This window comes from Battus philenor, unplaced genomic scaffold (assembly GCF_028537555.1).
Source record: "Battus philenor isolate CCGP_79_NKW_IND1 unplaced genomic scaffold, ilBatPhil1.0.hap1 SCAF_8, whole genome shotgun sequence".
Lineage (NCBI taxonomy): Eukaryota > Metazoa > Arthropoda > Insecta > Lepidoptera > Papilionidae > Battus > Battus philenor.
The window spans coordinates 13,273,524-13,296,724 of NW_027181748.1; the positions used below are offsets into that span (position 1 = coordinate 13,273,524).

General features: G+C 32.9%; 1 protein-coding gene across 1 annotated transcript in view; it reads left to right on the plus strand.

The window, feature by feature from the left end:
- tok (tolkin) overlaps positions 1-23,201 on the plus strand; it is a 110,783-nt gene that overhangs the window by 61,593 nt on the left and 25,989 nt on the right. The window contains exons 8-9 of the mRNA XM_068774945.1: positions 11,686-11,916; positions 12,941-13,081. Coding sequence (XP_068631046.1) covers positions 11,686-11,916; positions 12,941-13,081 — 372 coding nt within the window. The remainder of the gene's footprint in view (positions 1-11,685; positions 11,917-12,940; positions 13,082-23,201) is intronic.

Here is a 23,201-nt window from a genome sequence, read left to right on the forward strand (position 1 = left end):
TTGCGACGTTTGATCTGCTGGTTGATCGGCATCTCACCGCAGCGTTTTTAGAGGTCTACGTTGGAGACTTTCTCAGGTCAGTTTATACCGAGAATACGTCGAAGACAGTTGTTAACGAAGACTTAGAGCCGACGCGTATATCTTTGGTGACCTTCCACGTCTCGCATCCAAATAACAATACGGTTTTTACATTGGACCGGAATATTTTGAGCTTAACTATCCTAGTCAGTTTCCGTTATTGCCATACAGAATGGAGCCGTGCGAAGGCTACCTTTCCCTTGGAGATTCTCAAAGCGATTTTATGACCACTTTCAAAAAAAATTTAATTGATTTTAGACAAGGCATTTGACCTCTGTCTTGCCTGATATTAAGCGATGACGAGGTTTACGATATATGTTCACTCTTGACTTAAACACTCCCAAGTAATAGCTTGCTGAAAACAATGACGTCGGTAGAATGTTCGAACTATGAAAGTAGTATCAAAACGCTTGAAAGTGCGGATTGAAGATTTCAACTGAGTATGGATCTCAATAATCCGTGCATTTTAATGCCCGATAGAAGAAAGGAATATCTCTAATAATTTATTATTCGTTACATAAAAGATTTTTGCACCAATCTGTTTAAAAATCTTTTAAAAATGTATTACGTTGTAATTACATAGATAGATGAAACAGTAGTGTATTGTAAAACCGTACAAAGGTGCCCATAAAAATAGTTACTAATTTTATGGAGTCTAAAGAAAGATATATATGTTGTACATAGCATGCGTATATATAAATACGACAATGGCAACAAAAAATATACGTTACGCTCCGAAGGGATCCTGATCACATACCGAGACAAATCCTAGAATGGAATCCTCATAGAAAGGGAAGAAATTGCCGCCCAAAACAAACCTGGCGGCGGACAATTACTGCAGATCGGGATGGCGACGTACTGTGGACGCCCTCTGCCCCATCTTGGGGATATAGGAATAAATGATGATCTTAGGCCCCGAGGACGAAATGTTAAGATTTGGTCTTAAGAATCGAGCGAATTTGGTCTGAGGTTCTGCTGAGACATCCGCCTTCAACTTTTCGAGTTGTTTGTGGTTATACCCGGCATTTCTGGCTATGTAAGTACTCTAGAACTCAGCGCAGGCAGATGATAGTAGCCTGCTTAAGGCTAGATTATAATAGTCCGTATAATATTCGGAAAAGTACTTTTATTAAAATGTCATTAATATTTATTTATTTATCCAAATATCCTCATAGGATCATTTATCTTAACTACTAGGATACATAAGTCGAAAAATGCGAGAAGAGCCTAATTTGATAAAAAAAACAATAATAGCATTTTTCAACTTAAATACAAAACATATCCTGATATGAAGTCCTCAGAAAAAACTCTTTTTTCGTGGTCAAATTTACATCATCCTTAATTACATCTATAGAGCAATTGATTCCCAAGCTGTTTTATCAATTTAAAAATAATCTAATATAAAACTAACTACTAACTAACATAATAAATAATTTAAACAAACTAAGATTTTTTACATTTTTCAATGAAATTCTTAAATTTATAACAAGCAATAGTTTTATTTACTTGTTTGGTACATGTCCAGTCCCTATATTTATATCGGAACAAATATCAACTAAGTTGTAACTTCACTACAAATATTGATTCAATATTATTGATAGAGTAACAAAAATTTGTACTGTCTCAAATATTTCGACGGAAGTGGAGGAGTTTAGCAATATATATAAGTATATTATACTACGAGTATATACATTACCCTGTCAAAAACTTGTCTTTCCGAGCGCTGCCATTTTGGATAGGGGCCCTAAACATCTCCCAGCTTCAGTGACTGAATGAGACAAACAATTGATCGTGGTCTTGACCCATTGTGACTAAAAGAGAAAGTTAGAGATTTGATGATTTAATACAAATATGTATACCGTTTAAAATATTTCGACGAAATTGTAGGTGTTGGGGGCCATAAACTAGCTTTCAGAGGCGAACGATTGAACGTGGTCTAGAAACATAGTATTAAATCAACAAAAGTTTCAGGTAGCGTACACACCATAGAATGTGTTTTTCTCAATATCAAAACGCTAGAATAACAACGGCGTGATATAAATAGTTGTAGTTGTTAGAAATCTCACATAAACTTGACCTTTTCCACAAAGAACATGTAGCCTTGTATATATCCAAAAGAATCTACCCCGAAACCAAACACGTATTTAATAAATCAGCAATACTTAATATTTAGAGTGTTAAGTACATTGAATCGACATGTTATTGGAATCTATATAAAAAAATTTCTTGAGTTATAACAACGGATCGGCAAACTCAACGTATGACGTCTACAAAGTGTACAGATGACCTTTTTAAGATCATCAGAAGGGCCTGTTTGCAGGCCGCTTTTAACCTTTTGCATTTGCCCACTAGATGAACTGACAAGATAGTCAAGGTCACGGGAAGTACCTAGATACGGGCACATCAGCATAAATAGTAAATTATTTGATGATGATCTGTTATATTTGGAACTTTCTCGATACACACAGATGATGTTGGTATTCGAAAATGCCTAGTGGGTATGTTATACGAGTCAATCAATTACACGATCTTGTAGAATTGTAGCCGCAGTTACTAAACTATAAGTATTTGTCTAAATAATTTCGTATGGCTTTCCTGGATAACATTACTCGCCATCATCAACGTCTCAGACATAGGATGTCCACAGGTGGACAAAGATCACTCTCATAGATTTTAATAAGACGTCTCCTTATGGACATCGTACCCACACCGTTCCGTATTTTCTCACAATACTTATAACGTATATTATGTAATTAAATAAAAATATTTATTAAATAATTTTTAAGTAACAGAAGATAATAATCATGTTATACATACATCGTGTAGCCTCGATATAGGATGCGTAATGTACTCGGCCGCATCTCAAGTCGTATCTTCCTCGACGTGCTATACTTGACCCGAATCCCTGACAACGCTCGCCTCAAACCTTTACAGATCTCGGTGGCCTCTATCACACCGTAATGAAGTTAATATCTTTATTTTTATTTATAAACACATTTTTCAATTTTAACAAAATAAATGATCGAGAATCAAAGATAGAAATAAGTGTAATTTAAATAATTTTTTGTCCCGAAATAGAGTCCGGAAGTATTTTTAATGTTTGTTTAATATTTTGGTAAATTATATTGAAAAATATAATTTACCAAAATTTACAAACTGTAATTAATAAGCTTCTTACGTTGGTTTCTTCTGCTAGAGTTCTAGCAACGTAATGGCTATATTGAACTGCAATGATTCAAACGACCCGAAGATTTTCAGGAATTTTCCATGAAATTTTCTTTCTTTCCGGTTTTTGGCTTATAAGGATTTATTTTACCTCAAGTTAATGGCGCAGTTTTTAGGTTTTTAAAAAATAATATTCAAGATCTTCTTTTCATTATTAACTCCTTGGAACAATGTCGTTGGATATTCAATCCGTCCACGATAACCTCAATATGTTTTTGTTCTCCCATATTTCAAAGGAATCTTTATTTACTAATATAACTTATCGCTAAGTGCATAATTCAAGATTTGCTCAAACAATTCTATTTCCATTGTTCTTATATTATTTTTACTATACGTTAATTATTGAAACAGAAAAATAAAGGAGAAATCGTTGGAGAATTTGAGAAAGCAAAGTTTGTTATTGTACAAACCACAGAGTTAATTAAAACACCTTCCCTAACTGTCAAACATTTCTCAAAAAAATATGATTGTCATATTCCTTAAATTAAAAATTAGAAAAATCTCATTATAACTAAAATTTTGTGATTGTAAGTTACGTTGTAATAAACATTAAATTAATAAATGAAGTGATATCATTCTGAATAAACATTTAACATATTTATCTTTTCAATTGAACTGCGACATACCAACTGCCTTTAATTCTACGAAGTCTATCGGCGCAACTACTTGTTTAAATATATTTCATTGTTACGATACGGTGTGATATACGGCCTGTGACAGTGGCACCGCTCCACATTCAAGGCGGTCACGTCACACAGCCGTACAAGTCACAATCAGCGGTGTGAGAGCGTCCGGAAGTAAAAGACAAGCGTTTCCTGTTTATTATTTGTGCTTCGTTTGATTGCATCATACGGTCACGCATTTTTTACATATTTTTTTCATATATATTATGTTCTAATTTCAAAATACTTTGAAGTGTAAATATTAACAAATTGGTCGTATTTATTTTGGTATTATCTAACAAGAAGGTCTATGTCTAGCAGTAAATCTTGCGGCTGAAATTTTGACATCTCTAACTACACGAATCACCTTCCTATATGTATCTAACTATCGTTCAATCTGAAGTGTCTATTACATTTTAGAACATTCATCTGAACTGTTCATTCCACTTACGATGGATTTCGTCTCTGTCGTCAGAATGAGTATATTACCTATTCTTATGATAAATGCCCACGATCTGTGTATATTTATATAATTTATATTTAATAAAAATAAATTATATAATATATATTTATAATTATCACCAAGGTGTAGTGGTCTCTTTTATAAAATCATTTCGAGTGAAGTAACACTAAGCAAACAAATGATGTTTGTTTTTTAAATGTAACAACGTAAGCTTTCTTTAAATTATCTGGGATACTATTGTAAAAGCGCAATACGCCTTCAGTTTTATAGGCAATAATACAAACATTCATTCACGTGCTGAAAAGGAACGGTCTGTTATTTTGCCATACAAATACATAAAATAAACAATAAAAATTATTTTACATACACTAAATAATATAATATATATATATATATATATATATATATATATATATATATATATATATATATATATATATATATATATATATATATATATATATATAATTTCTATCCTTAAAGAACTCAACATAAAAGAGAGGTTATCATTAAGGTTATATGGGGTACATTGTTATATAATTTACACTTTGTACAATAATTATATAGGAATGCACACAACACTGCGTACCGTAATACCATACTGCGATCGACAACCCGCTTGCCATGCATGGCGATTATGGTACAGCCCTATTAATTTTATTTCGAGAGACCTATTCTAAGTTGAAAACGTATATAAATAAATGATTGATATGTTATTTACTTTCAGTAACATTGATGGGAGATCACTGTAACCTAATGGAAATTTACAAATTCCGAAGGCTTAAGGGGGAAGAGCGCTAAGGGCGTTTAATCAAAACCTCGATTTTTGTATCAAAGCTTGAGAACTCTCTCGGTAGACATGACTCTTATTTTCATTACTGGGTTGGAAGGTAGTCGAGCTCTTAGATGGTTTGGGCGGAACCGCCAGGGACCCCGAGAGGGCAGATATATCACAGTCGGGTGATCACGACCCTTCTCATCACTTTATTGTTATGAATAGGCCAATGAATTTAATATTATTCCGTCCGCTAGTCTTGTTTAAAGTTATTCCCTCTGGGTTAGTGTTTAAATAGTTTAAAATTATGTCATTGCCGCCTTATGACCTATTGCATTATTAATCCCTTTTTAACCTCCATAAAGTTTTATTTCATTAATACCCACGGAAAGACTTCTTAGTATCTAAAGTTGTTAGCTTATCGCTTTGAGTGTTCAATTTATTTATTAGTTTAATATCTTCATTTTTATACTTTAAAGTACACGAATTTTCACTTGGTGGTTTTATTTACTTTGCGGTTTGTAAGTGAATAAGAAAATGTTGTTGTTAACATAGAAATTTTAGGAGGTATACCTATGTTCGGCAGTGGACGTCTTACGACAAAAACGATGAAGCGTTTAAAGGAAAGAAAGCTTATATAATTATGGTATCATCTATATAGAACTAACCTTGTTCGAGTATTGAACGCTCTACGGATTACCACTAGTGTCGTGTCTCTAGCGTTACTTTATATTTTATTATTAACACGTTCACTGCGGCTTGAGGCCGATTCAGCCTCATGGTAGACTTTGCACTGGTGCGGCGCGTAAAACTCGTGTTTTCTCTCTAGTGCGGCGGCTGTTTACACTCAACCGTATGAGATATGACAAAAACAAATATAGCTTTCTTTATGTCTGCGCGAAGCATTGACTCAATATTGTAAAAAAAATGATTAAACCTGAGGCAGAAAAGGCCTCAACCGCACTACTAGGAAGTTCAGCTTGAGGCTGATTCGACCTCAGCCGCACCAGCTGAAAGTTCTTCAAAATTGGGCCCGCAGTGAACGTGTTAAACACGAAAAAAACATTATGTTTGAGCAACATGCATACCATTCTATGTAGTATAAGCTTTTAATATTACCCTACGACAAAAGAATTTTTGCTTGAATACATTTAATAGCGACCCTTTTGTCGGTTAAGAAATTTTCGGTGATCTTTGAGGGTATTTCTTTTTTCTTTAATTTATTCTTATTACTAACAAAATTTGTTTTTTAATTTAAAGTATCTAATCGCAGCTTTAAACTTAAGGATGTCATACATTATTATCATTTTCACCGTTGGACGATCACCGCTGCACATACGACACTCCCATATATTTACAATACGACCCTTTGGAAGCGTTCTTTATTCATCATCTTCCGATGATCATAACAAAGACATGTGTGCTAAGGATGATGTTATAGTATTCTCTCTTTTGTATAGTACATTCTTCTTATATACACAAGTAGTCAGTGTAAATTATTCTACGTGGATAGTAAAAAAAATTTCATCCTGCTTTGTATATACATTTTTATTGACCATGTGAAATTTTATCCAAAACAGTTATGTACACAAATATAAGTCTGATAAAATATTACAAAAAAACAGAATAACAAAATTTATTTTTCAGTTCATTAAAAAATATACGTTTATAATTATACTGTGATAAAAAAATAAGGTGAAAATGTTTCCGTGGTCAGAAGGACGGTCTATAACAATTGCGAAACATCTGTTTATCAAAAATTGAAATATCATTTGACTCGGCTCAAACGATTTTGAAGGCTGTTTGGTATCTCAGTAGCGTCACCTTCAAAAGTCAAGTCTCGATTGGTGCCAAAATAGCTCAAGAACAAAAGCGTCAAAAACTCGACTCATACCGTTCCGCAACCACCGTATTCGCCTAATTTGGCTCCGTGCGATTTCTGACTATTCAGCAAACTCAAAAGAATTGACCGGGACGCCGTTTTGACACGACTAAGCAGAGAACCGAATGTAAGTTTTTGAAGTTTAAAAAGACTATTCTGACTATTTCAAAGACTGAAAAAGCTTTGGCAAAAGTACGTTTTATCCGGGATTACTTTGATGAGGGTGATATTGATTTGGAAGAATAAATAAAAAAATTACATTTTATAAACAAATTCATTTTACTTTTTGATCATAGTACTCCAAAATCGTAAATAAACGTTGTAGTGGCGGTAGAAGAAAACCGTGCAAGCAATAAATAACCTCTCAACTCTGTGTTTGGCACTAATCGGTGTAACATAACTCCTGAAGATGCCCCGTGGAGGGGTGAAACACGTGTTGAGTAATTTGGCCGTGGCGGTTGTGTGATTCGCATTGTTTGCCGCATACGCATTTATCAGCGGGCTGCCGGGCGGTGCATTTTATTGCATGACTACCACTGTATGTGCGGAAGTGGCTAAATATTGGTCCTTTTCTTACTTAGGATGGACTTCCGCGAGGTAACGCCTGATTCCATTAAATCCAATAAATAATAAATAACCTTGCATTGAATTTGACAGCGGTAGCATGGATTTTTTTTGGGCGTAATTAATATTACTATGTAACAACTTCTATATCTGGTACTATACCTTATAGATATACTGATAATATATATTACATTACGACATTATCTATAGAGCTTAGACTAGGCCTAAGTTCTGTTTTAGAAAATATAGATATTATTATAACAGTAAACTCTGAATTGACATAAAATAATCACAATTTTAACTGATACAAATCAGCGGATTGGCATGAAGTGACTGCCACCAAGCCAAATAGCGTGAAGAATAGATAGCTGCTGGGATCTTTAGGTTATAGAGTCCAGGGACCATAAAGGAGGCAGATTATCTTGTTAAGATATTGGAAGGTGCTGGATGTAAACCGCTTTTAAACTGTCCGGAAATTTATGGGGTAATGCAATTTTCATGTGATAATAATGATGTTGAGGAAACATAATTTTAATAGATTATTATTAAGAAGTGTTTTATTAAAATATTTAATTGTTCAATGACAACGCAAACCTAAATTCGGCATGCGTAACCTTAAATGAGGTCGTTGTTCTTACTGGTAACGTAAATTACGAAAATGCCAATCCCCAGTGTCAATATTCAAGGCATTTAAGCCGTCGGAATGCTGCGACAATAGAAATTTCACTTAAACCCGCTCGAGCAAAGTTTCGACTTGTCCTCGCCATCTTAAACGACACATTCCTCGATACTGGACTCTAACTGTATAAAGATAAAGTTTAATCTCATTTAATTGCAAGATAAATCTGAATTGCCAAGGCTCGGATGCTCTAAGTTAGGCTGGACTGAATTGTTCTAAAGATATCATCATGTCTAATGTGAATTTCTAACTGTTATGATATCTTTGGGTTTCTTCTGTCGTAAATGCAATGCCTAGACATCTCTCTTCATTAATAAAAGACAGTCGGGGAATACATTATTTTTATTTAAAATATTACCAAAGTTTCGCAACGTGCTAATTATTGTCACTTATAGTAAGATATATAAGATTATTCTAGATGATTTTTCTGGGCATTGTTCGTGTTAATAATCATTACATATTTATATATTTATATATTATACCTCCAAAATAAAACCGGTTGATTTTTGTGAAATCTTTTTTCAGTTCAGGCTGCGTTTAAAGCTCGTATAGCTTTACTTTTTTGAAGGATACTAATATCAAATTGGTATCTTGACATATCTTTGTTGCGGGTCATTTCAAATGTTCCAAAGTGAGAAATAATAATAATAGTCCAACAAATAAACACTTCGATTATTAAAAAATATTATAATCACAAATACTGAATATTACAAATAGTAATAGAAAAGTTGAATGAAAAAAGATAATCGGTCAGGAAGAAAGCTTCTTAGTTAATTTTTACCTGTAAGAATTTAAAGTCTTAACAAAAAATCAATGTTTTGTGTTTCGCACAATAAAAAAAGATAGATTGCCAATGGTAATAGCAATCTGCACTATTAAAAATAATTTATCAATCAAACATGGCATACTTGACAACAAATCCACGGCTAAAGCTGTTTTCAGAACATACAACACTTCTTAATTACTTTTGCTAATTTATAAGCCCAATGTGAACTTTTGTGGTTTCACTGGGTAAATTTCAATCAGTTTAAACAATATTAATGAGCGAAACATAAATCTCTTAAACCTTGACATGTTTACATCGACTTAAGAAATGAACTTATAAATACAACATAACCCAGGTATACATAGCTTTTAAATACATTTATTACTCTTAACATGGTTTTATATTGGAGCAACGATATCCCAGCGGTAGAGGACTTTCGATCATAGGTCGCGGGTTTGATTCCCGGCATACAATCTATAATTCACACTTTGTACAATAACTATATAGGATTGCCACTGGATGGGATGAGAATAATAGGATACAGAGTGTGTTTGGCACTAATCGATGTAACATTACTCCTGAGGATGCCCCGTAGAGGGGTGAAACACGTGTTGAGTGATTTAACGGTGGCAGTTGTGTCATTCGCATTTATCAACGGGCTGGCGGGCGGTGCACTTTATTACACGATTACTGCTGCATAGGCAGAAGTAGCTACGAGTATAAATTGGTCCTTTTCTTACTTAGGATGGACTTCCGCATAATAACGCCTGAATTCATTAGATAGATAATAGGATATGCAGTAGCGCCCTCTATGTACCATAATACCACACTGTGATCGCAAACCCACCTGCCATGCGATTATGGTAGACATCTTCGAGAGAGGCTTACGCTTTGTAGTGAACGTATATGGGGTGAAACGGCAACGACCATTATTCTATATTATATTATTGTATACCTTTAGATTGAACAAAGATGTTATCGGAAAATATTGGATTTCTTCTTTTTTTCTTGAAGTGCCTCTCCAACTAGTGGAGGTTGGCTATCAGCTTCCTGCTCTATTCCTTATTTTTAGTTCTGCGTAATAGCTCAGCAGCGCCGGCGATCGGATTTCTTATCTAATAGTAATTGATACATAGTTTAATACTGTGTCTGATATTAGTTTACGCGCAAATCTATACAATTAAAAAGAGTGACTCCATCAGGTTCTAATATAAGATGTCTTGTTTTATTTCCCAAAATACTTTAGTAACCAGAGAATTGTATGTACATATGATAGTTGAACATTACAAGACTTAGTTCTGGTCTACAAGAATAAAGAGTTTATGAAGTTTTTGTAATAATTCCACAAGACTTGATGGTAGAGGATTTCAATATTCATAGTCGTTAATCGTTTAAGCCAGACATTCTAAAAGAACTAAATTAAAATAAGTAAACAAATAAATTGTTGGCCCCTGTCTTTCGTTCCCCTCACATGACATTTTTTTTCTTTTTATTTCACCTTTTTCTTTTATACTTCCTGAGCTCTTTTATTATTCTTCTATATTTCCGCAAAATATGTTTCATTCCTATTCTTAGCATGCATTCGAAACATTGCCTTCTATCCATCATCACCATTCTCATTATTAGGTTTCTTATTTTTATAACATAGTACATTATCACTGTACTTATTGTCTAGTTTAGTTTATTAATCTTATAACTTTACAATGACTCTGTTGGCGAGAGTGTGGACTATATAAACGGATTAAATAAATTCAAATGATTCTGGTAATTTAATTATAATTTCACAAAACTAGGTAAGTTAAATTACAACAATAGATTGACAGAACAAAAGCACATAGAACGCCTACCGACACACTTTCAATAAAAAAATTATAAAAAACGAATGAAAATATAAACAAGTTTCAAGTTGCCCAGTCAGTCGCTAACAGACTCGATTAATTCTTATTATTTAATTCTAATTTTTTTTACAATTTACATATCTTACATTATCAACTTTTTTGTTTTTTACCCGACCTGTTTCAATTTTAATCCTTTTTCCATTTATTCTGTAATTAATTAAGTAAAAAAATATTACGCTCTGACATCTCTATTATATCCATCGTCTATTTAGCAGGAAAATGTAGAAACAGAAATCTAAAAGTGATAGTAAAACAGCTTGTACGATAGTAACTTTTCAGGGTCTTCGAATTACAACAAAAACAGCTGTTGCAGATATAATTTTCATTCTTGACAATACTTACATTCGTTTCCCATCATTAAAGGAATTTCCTTATTACAAATTTCATTGCTTTACGTTACATTTACGATTTCGTCAATTTTAACAATCTGTGTAAAGTTCCATCCAGTCATTGACTTATTTATCACCTGACAGCATTTCAAACACTGTAGTATTAGAGGTAATTGTAGAAACAGTTGATCAAATCCTATCGAAACCTATCTTGTCATCACTTCTACTCAAGATCTTCATGTTTTATGATGGCACCGAATTCTGCTGCATATATGGTTTTATGTACTTCGCTGACTAGTACAGTGAAGACTTCTTCTCTTTCCACTGTCTCATCAGTTATAATAACTAACTCTTTATTCACCAGGGCAAGAATACAATTTCAACAAGCTAACTTACGAAGAAGTGAACTCCCTCGGTCAGACATACGACTATGATTCAATAATGCACTACGCGAGGAACACCTTCAGTAAAGGAACTTACTTGGACACGATACTACCTCTGGAGGTCCACGGTAAGAAGAGGCCAGAAATAGGACAGCGAGTGCGGCTTAGCGTCAGCGATATCGCACAGACGAACTTGCTCTACAAGTGCGCAAGTAAGTAACTTAATAACTCCTATTTTCTTTGTTTAAACTATATTGACAATTGTTTTAATCGCTACGACTCAAAATTGTCCGTCGAATACAGAGAGTTTTTTTAGACTGTCACTTCTTAAAACGTGTACGAAAATGTATGTATAAATGTGTGACCATAAAACATTACGAATTTTCCTAGGAAGTGTAATCTTTCTAAATTTGAAATAAAACGAAGGCTTTGACTTCGTGAAGACAATCTTTCTATGGTAAATGTATACGTTTTTACAATAGGTTTCTAGACAAAGTTAATTAATTTAAAAAAAATGTTAAATAACGTTCGTATGCTAAGAGAGTTACATAACTATAAATGTATACTTGGAATAGAACATAAGTTGAAAATTATGTGTTGAAGTCTATTCCAATACCCTTTTAGATTTGAAGCATTATTCATCTAAACAGATGGTAGAAGATATATAGAATATAAAGAAGCATTTGTAAGAAATCGCGGAATAAGTAAATATAAAAAAGTTAGTGTCAATATTATTAACTTAATTAAACGAAATGTTTACAGTAATATATAAAATATATTTGAAAATCGAACGCAATTTTTTTTTGTTTTGTTTATATGATCGGCAGTGGCCAGTGACATAATTCAACAACCGCTTCTGTCGTGAACACTCCGATCTTTCTTGTGCTTGGTATAGAGGTATTTTATTATCCTTCGCATAATATCTCTACAAATACAAGGGGGAATAAATTTTTGAAATATAATACATATTTTTTGTATGAAGTAGAATATAAGATGTGTTGCGGACATCTTATAAATTTTTACACCATAAAAATAATTTTGCCGTAACAGTTTCTATTTTTATTTATTATTTACTTCAGAATATTAAAATAAAGAATAATATGGAACTTTTAACAATGGAAATGAGTAGAATCTACAATACTCTGTAAGAGCGACACTAAAATAGAAGGTTGCTCGAGGTGCGAAGTGTTTTGAAATGAGATTTTGAAATTATGACATTTGTATTTCATCCGACAGGATGTGGGAAGACGTTCCTGGGTAACTCCGGGTGGTTCAACTCGCCGGGGTGGGGAACAGAGGCAGCTCCCGCGTCGCCTGATCGCTGCGAGTGGAGAATCGTCGCCACCCATGGCGAACGAGTGGTTCTAAATATCACCGGTAAGAGATATCATTTATTCTTTCGTCTCATTGAACATCCACTTCATGGCTTAAGTTTGGCGATGGACGCTGAAAATCGGACATCTTGTACAACGTGGAGAAATCTCTAGACAACTTTGTTGGTTTGAACATATTTATTCATCATTATCATCATCATTTCAACTGTAAGGCGTCCACGACTGGACATAAACCTCCTAATAGATTTTCAATAGGACGATTTGGAAGCGGCCTGCATACCTGGTCTTCTGTCGACCATTTTTTCTTTTAACTTTGTTAGATGTTCTACGTTATGCATGCCGATCCGTCATCTACAATCTAGAATTTTAGGATCTAATCACCATTTATTCTGAGCGTTAAACTCACTACTAATTTTAATTAGTGAAACGTAATAATTATTTTTGATTAGCCTCTAAAATTGAACCGTAGATTTTTCCTGCATTCGTTTCTCAAATTTACTTGAGTAATATACTTATATACATATACATATACATATATATATATATATATATATATATGTATATGCATCTCCCGGATGCTATATGTCCAGTAAGCTTATATACATGTAGAGATTATATTTTTAATAACTTTGTGTAGTGTTCCATACTATTTTGTACCGTTTTATCTTTTATGAACGCGTCAAGCTGATCTTTCCGATATCTTGTACCTTCCCTCGCCTCGAGCGATAACACTGCATTTTATACCTTCGTTATATAAATTCATCAATGTATATTACAGTATAAATAAATAATGAAAATAATACATAGATAAAAGACTGAAGCACAAATCATTACAATTTTAATTACAGACTTTAATTAGTTTTCGACATTGTGGTAAAGTTTGCACCCTGTGTGTACAGATCCTAAAATTTCGACCCGTGTAAACAAAGCTTAAAAATTACGCCCCGAAAAGGGCAACGTCGGTTATCCTGAAGTGTTTGCCGAAGGCGACCCAATTCCAGAGGGAAGTACTCGAAAAGTCCTGATTAGGGGACCCCTCCAATACAGCCGACGTGCCACGGCTCGCTTACAAGCTTTCAAAGTGATATTACTTTACACGTGATTAAGGATTTACTGCATTAAAATATTTAAACTGGATTATAAACAGCAACTGAATAACATGGAACGATTTAGGGAAAGTTATATAAAACGTGTATACACGGTGAGTGGTTACAGGTATAAAAGTTTTAAATGAGCGAATGTACTTAGTCTGGCCATAAATACTGTTACTATTCAAAAAAAGAAAATATTACGTTTGAATTTGGAATCTGTCATTTTTATATGATTGCTTGATGTGTTTTCTTATTTTCGCGCCATTATATTGTTAAATATTTTGTTATATTAAAATGGAGTGGGGTGATAAAGAGAACCGAATCGCTGTGATTGCCTTACATAAAGTAGGTATGGAGAAAAGTGCAATTTTTAAAACCCTCCACCCGCTTGGTATTAGTCAAATGTTTGTTTACCGGGCTATTGATAGGTACAATGATACCTCCTCTGTTTGTGACAGAAAAAGATCTGGCCGTCCACGTACCGTTCGTGTGAAAAAGGTGATTAAAGCAGTTAGGGAAAGAATTCGAAGAAATCCTGTCCGTAAGCAAAAGATTTTATCTCGGGAGATGAAGATAGCTCCTAGAACCATGTCGCGTATATTAAAAGATGACTTAGGACTTGCAGCCTATAAGAGACGTACTGGTCACTTCTTAACTGATAATTTAAAGAAGAATAGGGTGGTAAAATCCAAACAACTACTTAAGCGGTACGCAAAGGGAGGTCACAAAAAAATTTTGTTTACGGATGAGAAAATTTTTACAATTGAGCAGTATTTTAATAAACAAAATGACCGTATTTATGCTGGAAGCTCTAAAGAAGCTTCGCAATTAGTAAACAGAGTACAACGTGGGCATTATCCCACTTCAGTGATGGTTTGGTGGGGTGTTAGCTATGAAGGGGTGACTGAGCCATATTTTTGTGAAAAAGGTATTAAAACGTCGGCACAAGTTTATCAAAATACCATTCTTGAGACGGTAGTTAAGCCTTTAACTAACACCATGTTCAATAACAAAGAATGGTGCTTTCAACAAGACTCGGCACCGGGTCATAGAGCTCGATCCACCCAATCTTGGTTGAAAACTAACGTTCCGGACTTTATCAGCACTGAAAACTGGCCGTCGTCAAGTCCTGACCTAAATCCATTGGATTATGATTTATGATCAGTTTTAGAGAGTAAGGCTTGCTCTAAACGCCATGATAATTTGGAGTCCCTAAAACGATCCATTCGGTTGGCAGTGAAGAATTTTCCTCTAGAAAGAGTTCGTGCTGCTATTGATAACTGGCCTCAACGTTTAAAAGACTGTATTGCAGCCAATGGAGACCACTTCGAATAAACATTGTATATTTTTAATAGTTATATATTGATGTATTAAACTAACTCACTATGAAAGGAATAAATGTTACGTATAAAAAAAAATCGTGCTTTTCTTTATAACAATATTTATGGCAAGACTAAGTATTGCCTTTATATCAACATAAGGCTTTTAATTGCGTAAGCAGCAAAGATTTCCTTAATACCCGAACTAAGCAGACGTTGGTTAGTAAGACCATGATCGGTTGAGACCTCTGCCATCAGATGCATTCGTGGTCGCTAATTCCGGAACATGATTTTGGAAGCATTACCTCCTTGCCTTGATGACATTCTGCTTTGTTTGTCCATTTGTCAATGTGTTGATTCGTAGTGATGCCTCAAGTCTATTACTACCGTATTAATTTTTAATTAAAGAACGCCTATACATTTTAAAAATACATTTAACGTCAATATTCTTAACTATAATTTGTATTAAACGAATAAATAACAACTCAACTTTTAAATATCGAATAATTTATAACAAACAGCTACCCTAAATTTATGACGAAACATCTTCAGTGAAGTTTCTAAATTTATTTGCACAATTAACGAGTTTCGGTGACCGTTTTAAGGGTCGCTTGAAATTTCGATAATCGATAATTGATTCAATCGATTATATCTAAATTCATTGTTACGAATTTACGACATGGCGATCCGCATTAATTAAAATATAACTCGGTATTTCCTTCAAATTTGTTATCGATTTATTTATTTATTATTAAATACACAGAGAATCGAATTTAAGGTTTCACCATTATTAACTGCCGAACAAATGCCTTCCCATAGATGTCTAATAAGAACAGTTTGAAGAATCTTTTAACATCCTTAGCGAGGTCGTCTGTTGACCTGGTGGCCGTTCCACGCTGCGATGTCAGCCATTGATCTCCCATTTAGAACTTAATCCTTGTGAAGGCTTATTTAATTATTTAACATAATGTATATATATAATGTATAGATATATAAATTATATTTATATTGATTATAATGTATAAATATAATATTTAACAAAAGATAAATTATTAATCCGAGTGATTTTTTTTAATATTACTGTTTTCTTGAGGGTCTAGATGAAGGGAAAAATAGATTTTTTTTAATTTCGTTGGAAAGACTATTATACAACAGTAAAATATGTACAGCCACCTTACAAAAAAAACTAACAGTAGTGTGAACATTCGGTTTAAAAAATTGGTATCAAAATTGAAACTCTAGGCTATTAAGGGTGAAAAACCCCCAGCTGCTATCTCTTTTGCACTTTATGTTGCTCACTACTACCCCAGTTTAGTAAACTGCTTCAATATCGTTTACTTTCATTTATAATCGTTTAATATTACAAATATATACCCTTTTTATTTAAAATAAATACACTTTTACTTTTAAAATTTAAATTCAGAATCTTTATTTATTTTCAATTTATATTTCAGCGTTTGTCAATCATCCAAAAAGTATGCATATAATATATGCACATACATAAACATGAGGATGTGATGTTATTACACCTGTTAAATTATAATTCGAATATAGGTTTCAAAAAAGAAATATAATGTGTTTAAATAATACTTTTTTTAATCTGTATACTTATTTGTAAACTTTATATATTCTTTTTTTTTTAATAGTCTTCTAATTTCAAATAAATGTGACATTAGTTTTGAAAAGATTTATTTGATGTTGTTTTGTTTTACATGTAATATTTTTTATTTAATGTAAAATATATATCCGAAAAAAAACTTATAGAATCTCTTGTATGTTTTGGATAAGGAACATATTGAATAGTTTTTGCCAAGACTAGTTATTCTAAATGCCCAAAGACATTAACTGTGATGTAAAGAAACTTGTTTATGGGATTCACAAGGCAGGACTAATGGCTCGTTAGCATTGCTGTAAATGTTTGCCCGCTAGCTATTCACACGTAAAACAATAACAGTAAATTACTGTAATAAAATGAACAAGGCGAAATAATCCATTTAAACCAAAAAAAAACCTGTAATTCTTAACAAAACGTATATAATTTATTTATTAATTAATTTAACATAATATTTTTGTTTCTCAGTTTCAATTAAATTGAAAAAGTATATGCTAAAATAAACACAAGTGTGTGCTAGGTTCAATGCAATAGTGAGAATCTAAAACAATGTAGACGCATCCTAATATTAAGCTTTCTAAAGATGAGTGTATTAAATATCAGATGTAATGCCATTAAAATTTTGACCATGTCCATGCCGCAACAAAGGAAATCAAAAATCATATTATTAATTATTCGAAGAGCTCATATATATAATTCGGAAAAACTAAAAATAGATTGCAAAGAAAACACATCTTTAAAAAATTGTTGCTGCCGGAAGAAAAATATAGCAAATATTTATCGATACATTTTATGTATTTCTTATTATTCTGAGAAATATAACCAGATCTCTTCAAGGTCAGAGAGAGCAGGTACTTACTGAGTCTACTTCATCTTCGGCCATATCTTCCCTTTCCAAAAGGCGAGTTAGTGGTCAAATGCTGACTAGTAAGCGATAAAAAATATGTTGTCTTAAATTCTTAAAAAGGATTTTTTTATATTATGCACATTTATAAAAATTATCAATATTTCAAGTAATCCATCTTTTACGGTATCTCTTTTACAAAAGACAGTAAAGATAAATATAAAATTAATTTATTCAACATTGGAACTATTAACAGGCATTTACTTATCGTCGACTTTGTCTCTAATCTACTTCATTAGATGTTATAGTTGAGTGAGGAAACTTTACAACAATATATTTTTTAAAAAGTTTAACAATTTTGATTATTTATACACATACATTTTCTGTTAGATATAGCCTAAATGAAAACAAAATATTAACATTATTGCTAAGGATTCTTGTCTGTTTGCCTATAGTCGTATATTTCGCAACACAAGTGTCCAAACGTTTTTGTTTTATGAGACCAAAGAGGGTAACTGCAGATGACTTAGCAGAATTTTTTAATATATATTATTCTTAACATATACTTTCTATATACGTGGAAGAAAAATGGTTATCGAGCAACACTAACATAGAAAGATGTAAGGGTTGACATTGACATTGTTGAGATGTCATCGGGACTATACAGGATAATTGTATATGTATATATATACATATACAATAATCACTTTAATACAAATTTATGTATATATATATATATATATATATATATATATATATATAAACATATTTATATTTATATATATATATATATATGTACAATATTCCTTTACAAAGAGGTTGTGTTAGCGATCACTGTGTAACTTTACTTCGTGTCATTTATAAACATGAAAAAGAAATAGTCGAAATACATGGTATAAGACATAAAAATCTATAAAACTGACATTAAATCTTTGCGAAAATGTTTTACTAAAGTAATCAATTATTAAGCGGCGACAAAGACGATTCAAACTTCCGTGAGCGCCCGAAACCCTTCTCACAGTAATGACATTGTTATGTCAACCCAACAATATATTTGGACAGAGAACGTTTAAACGTAATGGTCCGTGACAAATGGTTCCGCTGGTTAATATGGGCTGTGGCTTGGACGATTGTTCTCATGCTCTGTGTTGTTTGATGTACAATATTGTTCCGGCACTGGACTTGTTGGCCGCTCAATAGGCGAGCATATTCGAAAATGGTCACACCGGGGTCAATGACTTCCGTCACTTAACACAGAATCTAATAGTTCCCTGAGAATAATATACCAACATTGATCAAAATTTTAACTCATACATCAGTTCTTATCGAGAAAAATAATATTATTGCGTGGAAAATAGTAAAAATATATTTGATTAGTTACGAATGCTGTTAACTTTTCTAGCTTTTACAGCTTCTTCGGACTCAGGACACGCGGATCTGAAATACGCGAACTAAAAAATCTACGTCAAACGTGTCGTCAAAAATAATTTAGGTACTCTTTTAGTACATTTATCGGGAGCCGCAAATAATCCTTTAAATCATTCTCCGTAATATATAATAATGAGTTTCCAACAGATCTTATTGGAAATCTATGAAGGCGATCTAGGTTCAGCTGTGGGCATCTTACTGTTTAAATGTTGCAGACAAATCACCATACTATCTGGGATCGCTAACGGCGATACGAATGTTTTGGTTCATACATGCCATCACTTGCAACAATTTTGTTATTTTTCATTAAATACAATATTAAAACTCCATTCCAACGTATTGATAATATTATTTATAGTAAATGTTAGAACTTGGCCTTCTTAAAAAGGAGGATACGTATGGAAATTTTCGTTGTTTTATTGCAGATTTGTATATTTCACGTACGCTTTCAGTCTTAGAAAATGTCGTTCAAAATTAAAAGCTTTGAAGGGTTTATGTAAAGATCATCTACTGTCCATTAATGTATTATACACTGTATCCAGAAATCAATGACTTCAATAATATACTACGTAATAATAATATAGTAATAAAAAACTTTTTCAAAATTGGGACTGTTCTATATTAAAATTAATTATTGTTTACTATTAGTCCCTGCTCACTTTATACAGCCAAAAGTTATTTGCTTGTCGCATTTTAATTAAAAAAAAATTACATGTAACATAAGTATTTCAGGTGATCGGAAATAGGTGTAAAATATTTAAAGCTTTTTTCTGACCAACAGGCTTCATTTCATCCCGTTGAAGCCTTGATACCGATAACCAATACACACGAGCCTTAGACCATAAACAATAGACTGCATATGTACTATTAACTCTAGCCATCTTTTTAATAAATTTTATTACCATACTACACAAAACGTATTTGGTATTTCATCTCACATGAACGAGATTTCCCCGAGCGGCAATACAACATCGGTACATGCTCAATTCAATTAATTAAATTTTTCGTGTAATATTTAAATTCAACCACACTACATATTCACTGCAGTTTACACAACGACATTTATATACTACACTTATCGTGTCTCCTACGATTCTTGTAAGTAAATTAATTACGATTAATACTTTCGATTCATGATGGGCGGTGAAAGCCTTTCAGTCTTTTACAGCAGTCTTGTAAAGACTAAGTAAATAATATCTACTCGGTTGCAAAGGGAGGAGTAAACTTTTAACTTTGGCTATATCATTACTAAAGTTATTTGAGACTATTTTTTACCGTACTTACAATGCTAAGTGACATTTGCACATTTTAACCTTTAACTGTGGACGCGCGGTCTCACAGACCGCTTGCAGTTTGTAATTTTTTTGTTTACCCCTTTCCCTTTGCTCCCCGCGTTTAATGCTCTCAGTAGCTTTAGTTTTAGCGCCGAAACGTATGTTGAGACAAGAAGTTGTGTCGGCGGACACAAATTAGCTGAGTTATTTTACTTTATATTTTAACCGCGGTCTGTCGGACCGCACGTCCACGTTTCCTGCGTAAATAATATAAACGGTGACTTTTTTAATTTGATTGTTTTATGTTATTTTCATTTAAAATGTCAATAAATATTGAACGGGAAGATGGCCTATGCTCATTTTATATCGCATTCTTGACTTATGTGGTATAAATGCTCATGTACTACACAATGAGCACCAGAGCAAAAAAAAAAAGAAAATGGAGTATTCCTAAAAAAAATAGCACGATCTTTAGTCGTTCCGCATATGCAAAGACGAGCAATAAAACCAAATATTTCAAACGAATTGAAAATGACAAAGAGGCGATTTTTATTAGGGGGCAAATATGCTCTTAGATGAACCCCCTAGCCAGGAAAGTGATTCATTAAAGCGAAAAACATGTCGTCTTTGTCCACCAAAACTAAAGAGAAAGTCCAATTACACTTGTAAAAGTTGTAGGCAGTTCATATGTTTACAGTGTTCCAAACCCTTGTGCAAGGACTGCCAATAATTTTAAACAATTGGACCAATGTCAAAAATTTTGTATAATAATTTGAGTAGACTTTTATTCGTTTTTATATTAGGTTAAACCTTGGATTTATAGTTTTGATTGTTATTTTTTCTAAAAAGTTTAATTCATTAGAGTTTTTCGTCCTAAAATTGATCTCTAGTAAATGTATGCCTAAAAGTGCCTTTAATTGTTAGTATGCTTATTTTAATTACAAATAAAGAAAGATTGATTAAAAGCCTCGAAATTATTTAATTTCAATATACTTAAAAATAAATAAATACAAAAGTGTACAAATAAAATTAATATTTACGTAATATTTGGACTTCAGAACATAGCGGTCCGAGAGACCGCGCGTCCATGGTAGTGTGACAAAAAAATGACGTCCATAGTTATAGGTTAAGGATTCGGGTGCCGCGCGTGTGGCATTTAAACTAAACAACTTTTTTAGGTAATGAATCTTAAGGACTTCCTCGGGCATCCTTGACACGGGATGCTATTATTCTTCTATATCGCTAGATTAGGGAGCCGTCGAGCTCTAAGATAGCTTAGACAGGGAGTTGCGCTCTTTTAAGCGAACTTGCAAGGACCTCCGAGAGGGTATCTCGACTTAGGCTGTCAATCGATACCCGCAAAAATCGATTTTCGATTCAACCGAGCGGCGCTATATCCTCGCCTCCACCGAATAAACCTATACTCGTAAAAATCAAATTTTACAGGAGAAACTAATAACCGAAATTTCTTTAATAACTTCCATTCCAGGTTATTTATAAACCAAATCAATGCATTTTTTTTTCTGCACGCGTATTTAATATTTTTGTTCTGTATATATATTCTGAAAATTATCTGAGTTATTACGGAAAATAGATTTAACTAAAAAATAAATTCAAAGGTTTTTGAGATTGATGTTCCTTTCATGGTGTTATTCGTTCGAAATTTAATATTGACCGTCATCAGTAAGGCTACAATACGATATTATTAACGTGTACGTTTCTGCCAACTCTTTTACCGCAATAATTTTTAAAGTTTTTTTCGAGTTACTTTGGCTCAGTTTGTGATCGATTCTTTAAAATAGATTATGGATTTAAGAGGTCACCGTAAATATATTCCTAAAAAAGTACAAAAGTAACCGGTAATAACCAATACTGGACAATTATCGATAATTTTTCTAGCAAATATTATTGTACTCACTCTCACGATTCTATTATAATTAGGAGAGTTGGACTCGAATTATATCATAATAGTAGTTAACCAATTGAGCTTCATTAAACTATTTTCGAAAAAGACTTTTACTACTGTTTTCGTGAAAAACATTAATAGTGGAATAAACTGGTATAAAAAATCTTTTTTTTACATTAGAAAATATCCCTAAAATAAAAAGAATGAAAGAAGCATTAAAGATCTGCCATAGCATAATAATACCATACTACTATAATACATGTTTATTCGTTAGAGGAGACGATGTACTACCACCCAATGTGAAATGATAACGCGAGTTAATCTACTGCTAGCGCCATCTATCGGTGACTTCTGAAGTAACAGCGATATTAATAAAAAACAACGCATGTAGTAAGATGTTATCTACATAAAAATAAAAAATCCATATTTAGCTTTAGCGCGCCATGGAGGAGAGACTACCTACTTTATTCATCTTTGTTCTATTTTTTTAATACTTTATAGAAGATTATCATGGAAAACAGGCTAGAAAATTTGAAAGGAAAATGTAAACCAATAAACAAATTATTATTAAAACATTGTCATATTTATACTATCATCAAATCAGTAGTATAGCTTCCACTTTTGGACACAGGCTTTACTTAAAGACATTCAATTAATACGATCATTGAATTGTAATGATGATATGCTAT